The sequence below is a fragment of the Vigna angularis genome, chromosome 7 (genome assembly GCF_016808095.1).
Source record: "Vigna angularis cultivar LongXiaoDou No.4 chromosome 7, ASM1680809v1, whole genome shotgun sequence".
Lineage (NCBI taxonomy): Eukaryota > Viridiplantae > Streptophyta > Magnoliopsida > Fabales > Fabaceae > Vigna > Vigna angularis.
This window is the reverse complement of record NC_068976.1, coordinates 32,643,858-32,652,921: the sequence shown is the minus strand read 5'-3', so window position 1 is coordinate 32,652,921 and position 9,064 is coordinate 32,643,858. Positions and strand designations below refer to the sequence as shown.

The 9,064-nt window shown below is 30.6% G+C and overlaps 1 protein-coding gene across 6 annotated transcripts; it reads right to left on the bottom strand.

Moving 5' to 3' along the window:
* Positions 1 to 1,613: 1,613 nt before the first annotated feature.
* LOC108337260 (uncharacterized) lies at positions 1,614 to 6,106 on the bottom strand. 6 transcript variants are annotated; one of them, XR_001832896.2, is made up of 8 exons: positions 5,804 to 6,106; positions 5,664 to 5,715; positions 4,229 to 5,091; positions 4,019 to 4,130; positions 3,559 to 3,654; positions 3,368 to 3,482; positions 2,827 to 2,884; positions 1,614 to 2,019 (listed from the first exon to the last, which is right to left on the bottom strand). XR_001832896.2 is itself a non-coding variant. In XM_017573743.2 (7 exons), exons 1-6 carry the CDS (start codon positions 5,866 to 5,868, stop codon positions 3,399 to 3,401), a joined length of 1,272 nt encoding a protein of 423 aa, XP_017429232.1. In that variant the 5' UTR covers positions 5,869 to 6,106; the 3' UTR covers positions 1,614 to 2,019; positions 3,368 to 3,398. The 6 variants fall into 6 exon arrangements, 3 of the variants coding, with proteins under 3 accessions (XP_017429232.1, XP_052736905.1, XP_017429233.1); XR_001832897.2 differs by lacking the exon at positions 3,559 to 3,654; XM_017573743.2 differs by lacking the exon at positions 2,827 to 2,884.
* Positions 6,107 to 9,064: the final 2,958 nt, after the last annotated feature.

Here is a 9,064-nt window from a genome sequence, read left to right as displayed (position 1 = left end):
AAGCTATTTGAGAATTGACATCACTCATCCGATCCATACCGAAGCAATAAACATATAAAACTATTTTATTATTGAACTATAACTTTAGAGATAAATTTAATTTTTAATTAGAAATTGTTTTGTCATTAAATTTTAATATTCATAACTAATATGTACTTGTAAATGTTATAAGACGCTCATGAGAACATTTAAGATTTACGAGCACAATCAGTTTTGATTTTGATTAAGATATAATATAAATGTGTTGAGTAGTGTTGTACAACTTGAATTTTTTTTAAAGATTGAAGTCTCTAGAGTTTGTCCATGAATTCTCTATTATAATTGAAGGAAATGTGTCTCTTCCTAAGAACAAAAATGTTAAAATAGATAAATAACCACTAAGTCTATAAAATGGTTATAAACATTCATTATTTAATTAATTAGAAATATCATCTCTCTATAAATATATTATTCAAACTTTCTCTAATATGTAACCTATTTTGCTAATGAAGTGTACATTATAGAGACGATAGATGATGTATCAAAATAGGTCAATCATAATATGGATTCGGAGCTAATATTTTGAAAATGTCATAAGTCCAATTAAACTTTTGGAATATTCTATAATTGCTTAATATACACTATCTTTAGATAAGAAGAGTTAATTAAGTTGCATTTATTTAGTGTTGTATTGAATTAGATGTATGATATGCATGGTTTGATTTATGAAAACAAAAGTAATTGGAGATATAGTATAGTAGTATATATATACAACTTTATTTTGTTATTGTTGAATTAGCGTACTCCAAGTTAGTTGACAATGAGTTATGACAACTATATTGATGTAAATTGGAGTTTTGGAATGTTTTAAAACATAATATAGTTGGTATTTTGTAAGAATATGTATCATTTCAAATGTGTAAACATGATAATGTATGTCTTGGGAATGATATGGTTCAAATGGTAATAAATGTCAAGCAATACCTAAGTAGTGAGTCACCATTGCATGATCCATAGATGTTAAGTACAGTTGTTGGTCAATTATGCAGTAAAAGGAAAGCATATTTTTGGCTCTTGTCAAGACATACACTTTCAACATATATTACAAAATCGCAATAATGAAATAAGTTTTCATATGTAGTTCAGAACCCACATGTCGTAGGGTCCAACATATAAAGAAAAATAAATAAAATATAAAAGAAAAATAAATCCTAAATGATCATAAAAAATAATCTAAATATTAAAAGATATAAATACTTTTGTTTTTTATTTTGTGCATTGAAATTTGCTATTATACATGTTGTATGGCAAGGGTACTTTTTCAACTTTAAACATAACCTAAACCTATTTTGAACTGTTTCTCATTCCAAAATTAGGTTTAGCACCATATAATACTTCTTTGTAGCTCCTTACTTTCTTTATCACATTGCTAATAAAAAATGAAGACTGGTAGTAGTATTAGTAGCTGCAGAGATGCATCAAGTTAACACAGATCAGTCTAATTTCCAATTATTGAGCACTACTAATTTTATAACATAATGATATCTGCCGAACATCATGTGCTAACTCTAATTGATTTCAAACTTAATAATCACTACTGTGTTCATAACAGAGAAGGAATTAGCACTGTCATCTGGTTTGCAAACAGCAAATTTGTACTGGCATTACACACATAATTAAAGTGAATGAAGTGCCTCTAGAAAATATAAATAAAAGAATGAAAAATCACAACTCAAGGAAAAATCTCATGGATGAGAGCCTATAGTTTTTGAGTAAAAGGGAAAAATTATATAAACCAAAGTAACATTGCATTAAAATTATCCAAAATAACTAAATGAATCAACATATGATATTATCTGAATTTTGAGTGTGAAAGCATAAGCAGTGATGGTAGGGACCATTACGTGAATATCAATTAAAATAGTGAAGATCATGACCAAGAGGGTGGTGGTTGTAGAATGTAGAAGCAGTTGCTTCCTTTAATGGCTCCGATTCTGGTTCCATTAGTAACCGGTCTTGGCAAATAGTATGTTCAAGCTCCTGAAATGTAACACAGGGAAACTGAAATGAGTCATGCTTCTGTCCAGCAAAGATATTAAACTTTTACTAGGGAAAATAGACTTGAATGACTTAATTAGTTAATAATGTGAACATAAACGTTGGTACAATACAAGTATTATCAGCAGATAAACAATTAACAAATGAGCTTAATTAAGTAGTGCATGAATAAAGCTATATCAGAAAGCAGCTTCATATGATTTGGGTTTATTTTCTTATCATCTAACACATCTACAAGCACAAAACATGACCTTATCTTAATTAATCATTGTCAAGGTTATCATTATCAAATCAAGATTTAAATTGTGAACGGTCAGCTATTTTTTAATCATGAATCATAATTTGCATTGCATAGGAAACTTCAGAGCTCAATACATTAATTTTAAACTGGAAATAGATAGAGCAACCTAACCATAAGTCTGATAAAACAAAATTGTAAGATTTAAAGTCAATTGAGATTTATCGTATGATATGAATCAACAAGTAACCAAATAGTATCAAATTGTAAGATAAAAACAGTGAAAGTGAATCATAAGATTCGAATAACTGAATCATAGCTAAAGCGTTATTTCATCTACGCACATTCACGAACATAAGAATTACATTCTCATCCTATATCGTATATGTTGTGAAAACGGATTGCACTACCGAACCAACCCAGATTTGACTAAAAAATGCTGCGGAAGTTATTCCAGTAGTAAAAAGTATAGAATGCAACTCTCAAATCTCTGCACCTAAATGTAAATTCAATAACCTGCATACAATTGAAACCTCATTTCCTTCCCCTACCTGTTTTGAATCTTAGTGCAATTGCAGCCGTCTAAAACTCAAATTTGATGTGTTTCATCTGCAGATAGGTTAAACCAACATTTCATCAAAAGACTGCGGTTGAAAATTTTAGCAGTTAACACTGCTGCTAGTTGGCCCAAAGGGGCATATAAAAAATGCATCGAAAGTGAAGAGGCTTGGTGAATAAAATCCTGATAAAGGTGGCGACTTTAACAAAATCCTAAAAGCAAGCAAGCTTGATATTTATTTTTCAATAATTTCAATTATTTGATCCACATTTTCAAAAGGTGTCATTTGATAATTAGCATTTCCATAGCCATTACTTGCCCAACTCAATAATAAAGTAGCAGTAAGTAACTACGTATCAGGTTTATGATGTATGTGCCCAAGACCTCAAAAACAACAAAATATTTGTAAAGAAGTGGAGATGAGCTAAGTGGAACAACAAATTGCTTTTTGTCTCTAACTTCTTTGTTTTGACAAAATCAATCAGAAAAAATGACAATAAAAATAGTCATATGATGTGAAATACAAAGGGTACCTTTATGTAGCAAGGTCCTTTGTATGGTTATTTAAAATTCAAGGAAGACACTATCAATTGTCTTGAGTTTCTCCATCTCCTCCTCACTGGCAATTCCAGGATCAACATAACACAACTGAAATAGAAACAATATCATCTAGCCTCATCACATAATGTTGCAGGGAAATTACAAAATTTGGTTAAAGAAAAACCTGGTATTGTGGCTTCTTTAGTGTGTGCACTCCTCTTTTTATGTGTTTCTGCCATCTAACTTTCTCTATAAGAGATCTTTCTAGAGCACCAGTTCTCTATAATGATAAGTCACAACATTTGAAAGGATGTCATGCCATCATTACTACATAACATGTATATTCCAGATTCATTCCCTTAATAAGCACACAAAAAAGAGTAGGAAGAAAACACATCTTAACCTACTTCAAATTGCATATCCTTACTTGCTAATCCAAAGAATACAACCGGTTAACAGAAAAAACGAACTGAAAAGTTCATATAAATATAGTAAGGGTTATATTATTTTTTTAAATTCGTTAAGCTTTGTAGTTTGACCAGTTTCAATTGATCAAGAAGCACCTGTAGGATATGCAAGAACAGAGAATTACTCACATGCATCTAAATAACCAGAAAATAGACATTAGAAAGAAAATATATTACATGACTGGGATCCAGAACCAGGAGATTGTATTGTGGAATTCCAGACCGTTGATGCTTGACTTGAATTCCAACTATTGTTCTTGAATGTCCATCATGCTGAAAGTACAGTGGCCTGTACAAGAAAAGCTTTCTAGATTTAAAACATCATAAAAAAAAAACACGATTGTCTGCAAGGTCAGAACATGTGTACCTCCTGGTTTTCTCACTTACGTTTTCTCACTGATAAGAACATGCTTGTGATCAAATTGAACAGTGCTTTTATGGGAGAAATAATTCCACACAAAGTCCATAAGAACTTGGTGACCCTCATTTAGTTTCTCTTTGCCGTATAGCACCCTATTACCACTACTTTCGTTATCCACAGCGTCACCAACACGTACAAGGGAAGGACATGACTTTGCATCTTGGTTGCAACTTGTTTGAGCAACACCACGAGACACATATCTATCCATTGGTCCATAAGTATTTGATGCTTTCCTCTTCCTTCCATCGTTACTTTTCACAAGATCCTTTTCCCCAACACTTGAACCAGGGACAGATAAATAGAGTTCCTCAGATTTCTTAGGACCAAAATCCACTACCCTCACCCGGAGACCAAAAGAACGCAAAAGGGCAGCACATTCAGTAGCCCCAATCCATTTTTTTGAGCCATAGACAGCATGGTTAAACTGTTCAGCGCCAGGTGCATCAAAACCCCTTTCCCAAGCAATCTCAAGCCACCTCTGGAGTGATGGGATATCAGGAACAAACCCTGAACGGCCAAACATAGCTTCTCTTGCTTCTGGCCTTTGTGTCATTAAGTGAGAGCTGAGCATTTGAATGTTACGCCAACCACAACCCCATCCAACATCCTTAAACTCAAGGCTCTGGAAATGATCAACATAACATGTCAAAATGCTTCTTGAGTTTTCAGCCTCAGACTCTAAACAGTCTCTCAACAAGGCCATCAAACCTCTTTCAACCTTGTAAAACTCTCCCCTTCTTTGCACATCAACTAAGCAAGAGATCTTTTCATCCATTTTCAACACCACATTATCCCTACCCCTTACTCCATCAAAATGCAAGCCACTAGCCTGAAGAATATGAAACAGCGACAAAAATCCCGTGTTATTCTTCTCTTGACAAACAGATGAAACCGCGGTCCACTTTAGACCATATATGTAAAAGAATTCGGTTCCTTTAAATGTGCAAGATAGTAATAAAAAGTTCCTTCAACAAAAAAATGTACTTTCCACTAATAATAAAGAGAGAAAAATGTAATCTTTACTCCATATGTTTTTAATCAATCGTGGTCAAGGTCCTATACGTTCGTATGATGAATTTGGTCCTTCCCAACTTCAAAAACATGATTTTTCAGAGAGAAAAGACTAAATTCACATTTTAGTTTAAATGTGAAGATCAAATTCATAAAAAAAGGGGAGGGGGTAAACAAAGGATAATAAATAATTGCACTCTAATAGAGCAGAAAATGCAAACAAAATAACATTGTAAGATCATGTGGGTAAAATTTACTTCCACCACCATCCACAAAGCGAATCACTTTCAAAAAGGGTTTCAAAAAAATCAATTTTTATTTTCTGAGTTTCTCAAACAAACCAAAAGTAATGGTGAGGTGAAGACAGAGAACGAGGGGAAAAAAGGGTACCGAAGGGGAGCTATAATCGGCGTCGTTGTCGTCGAAATGGGCGTTGGCGTGCCTGCAATTGAATTGAATTGAAGCAGTGTCACTGAAGATGTAATGAGTGAAAGGGAAAATAAAAGAATGAGAGAGAAAAAGAAAGAGACGATTGGAGTTCAGAGGAAGGAACAGATAAATGACAGAAGGGGCAAGTGGATGAATTCATGTTCATCAAATCATCAAAAATTGAAAGAACAACGAACGAGGAAAGGGGTGATGTGAGGTTAGTGGCGGAAAACCCCTTCCTTTCAAATGTTAAAGGCGGCAGCTACATTTGTTTGGTTTTGTAATCTACCCATTTCAAAGTTTTGTTTTGTTTTCAAATATTTTCTTAAATATTAATTGATGAGTCCATCTTCAAGCCAATTTCCATGTGCAGATTGGAGTCCATGGATAAGTGAAGGTCCGGAAGCAAGCTAGAAAGGGGAGGAAAAGGTTGATTGATGATGATATGCATGCTAAAAAAGTTTTAAAAAAAAATTATTAAAAAAATATTTTTTAAAAGAAACTCTAATTTAAATTGATTCACAAAAGGAGAGGAGTAGAAAGTAATCTCAACAGAGTTTTTCTATTATATTTGTGAATGGTTTTTATATGGTTTAGATTCTTATGCATAACAGCAAAGGAAGTTTATAAAATTTTGAATGGGTAAGACACTTAATGTTAATTTATCAATCAATCTAGTGTTTGTAACAATTACAATACAATTTACTATTCATAACGAGATAATAGATACTTTTTAAAACTTTGCATTTTGTATGAAAAATATTTTCTATTTAGGTTAATGTTTGTAGAGCTAAACATCTTCGTTATAGGCTACTATACTCCTTATTTTCACTTATTCTTGTTTTCATTTTGATTGATATACTTGTCAACACTCGTAAAAATTGTAAGCTTTTTGGTGGGACATAGAGTTGTTATGAGATCTTTGTCAAGACATTTGATATCATTAGTGTGAATGTGTGATGAGGTTATTCTCTCTTTCTCTTTCTCTTCTTTCTCTTTTCCCTTGGCTAGATTCCTAAATGACTCTTCTTTCTTATATTCTCTTTTAAAAATCCTTCATATATAAGAGCTAGGTTGAGTTTGGTTTCTTTTAGAAAAAGATTTTCTTAAATATTGTTGTTCTACTTTGTACATTAATACTAAATCATTTAGATTTTTATAAGGTAGAAGCTCAACTTTATCTCTTATATCAATATTCAAGCCACTTAAGAATCTAGTTATGGTAATGGCCTCCTCCTCAATTATTCTCGCCCTCATAATGTGAAATTCCATTTTCTTCCTATATTATTCTATAAACATAGTATTTGTTGGAGTCTTTGAAGTTTGTCCATAAGCTCTCTATTGTAGTTGAAGAGGATTTGCTTCCTCCTAAGGGTAAACTTAAGATCATTCCAATATTACTCAATTAGAGGAACATTACTTCATACTCTTTCTTGGGCTAGAGAGATCCACCAATATATTGCATATCCTAGGAAGCTTAGGGTTGCTAGAGACACTTTTCTTTCTTCTCTTAGTTGGTGGCATGCAAAAAGTTAGTCACCTTCATTTCTTAGTCTAAATAGGCCTCTACATCATCTTTTTCTTGAAAGTATGGTAGGTCAACTCTAGACTCCTTAAGAGTAAGTTCTCTTCTTTATCTCCTAATATGAGAAGGTTGTTGATAGTAATCTCCTAATCTTAACCATCCCTCTTCCTGGTTGATAGTCTCATTGCTCCTAAACCCCTCACTTACTCCCATTTTTTTTCTTTTTGAATTTTCTCATTCTTTAATCTCAAAATTCTAATTTTCTTTTTTAAGATGGAAAGTTGGATGCCTATTTCAATTTAATCTTTTACTTTTTGTATTACCTCTTGCTATTTCCATAATTCAAGTGATTTGAGCGGTTGGGAAACTTGTTATAAACTATTAATTGAATGCTTAGACTTATTTACACTATTGAAGGTTGCCTAAATAAGACTAATTTTTTATTTATTTTAGGATTTAGCTTTTAAACTAAGGTCTTTCTAAGAAATTTTAAGAAAAAAAAAAGTAAATAACAAGCTTCTTGAGTTCACTCTTAGAAAAGAGAAGTGAATAATTTAGATTGCTTGAGTAGAAAATCTTTCCTAGTAAAAGAAACTCAATACTCTTTCACAAAACTTTTTAAAGTTATTTTTGAGCAAGTATTTGAACTTTTATGGATATTGGGCTTGTTATACTTAGAGGAGGTCTAGTCTTCTTATATCTCTTAGCCATAACTTTGGGGCAGTTGCTCCCTCCACCACCACCGAATGCTTCCTACACCACCCCATACCAATTTTGCCCTTCTCTAAAACGGATGTCAACATCCGTTTCACCTTCAACGGATGTTGACATCCGTCCGTTCATATATTTTATATTTTAATTTATTTATTTTATTTAAAAAGAAAAAAAAATCTTCAACGGATGTGGCGACATCCGTTAACGGATTGCCACATCCGTTTTAATAATGTTTTTAAAACTATTTGATTATTATTTAAATATTAATATATAAAATAAATTAATAATTATTATTTTATTAAATAAAATAAAATTAATTCATAAATAATTAAGTAATACTTTTAAATTAATTAAATAATATTTATATATTAATTTAAAATATAATAAATTTAAAAAGAAAAAACTTCATGTTACAACGTCCGTTTTAATAAATTTTTAAAAACTATTTGATTATTTAAATAATAATATATAAATTAAATTAATAATTATTATTTTATTAAATAAAATAAAATTAATTTATAATTAATTAAATAATAATTTTAACAAAATTAAATAATATTTATATATTAATTTAAAATATAATAAAATAAAAAACTAAAAACTTTAAAAAGAAAAAAACTTCACGGATTTAATAAATTTTTAAAAAGTATTTTAATTATTATTTAAAATAATAATATATAAATTAAATTAATAATTATTATTTTATTAAATAAAATAAAATTAATTTATAAATAATTAAGTAATAATTTTATAAAAATAAAATAAAATTAATTTATAAATAATTAAGTAATAATTTTAAAAAAAATTAATAAAAATTTATATATTAATTTAAAAACTTTAAAAAGAAAAAGAACTAAACGGATGTGGCACATCCGTTGAAGAATTTTTTCTTCAACGGATGTTGACATCCGTTCAAGAAAAAAGGAGGAGGTGTAGGATATTTTAAAGTATAAAGGATAGTTTTGGAATTTAAAAAAAGTGGGGTGATGTAGGAAGCAATGTGTGGTGGTGTAGGGAGTAACCCCCTAACTTTGGTTATAGATGTCTTTGCTATAGATTTGTCATAACTAATACATAAATAAAATTATTTTCTTAAGAAAACTTATAATAACTTTATACACTC

What these genes read in the sequence shown, in the direction of transcription:
- LOC108337260 (XM_017573743.2), bottom strand. Translation starts at nt 5,868, where the DNA reads ATGAACATGAATTCATCCACTTGCCCCTTCTGTCATTTATCTGTTCCT. An exon ending in TGGTTCTGGATCCCAGTCAT is followed by an intron (nt 3,655 to 4,018) that starts GTAATATATTTT and finishes TTATCATTATAG; the next exon opens with AGAACTGGTGCTCTAGAAAG. An exon ending in TAAAGAAGCCACAATACCAG is followed by an intron (nt 3,483 to 3,558) that starts GTTTTTCTTTAA and finishes TTTCTATTTCAG; the next exon opens with TTGTGTTATGTTGATCCTGG.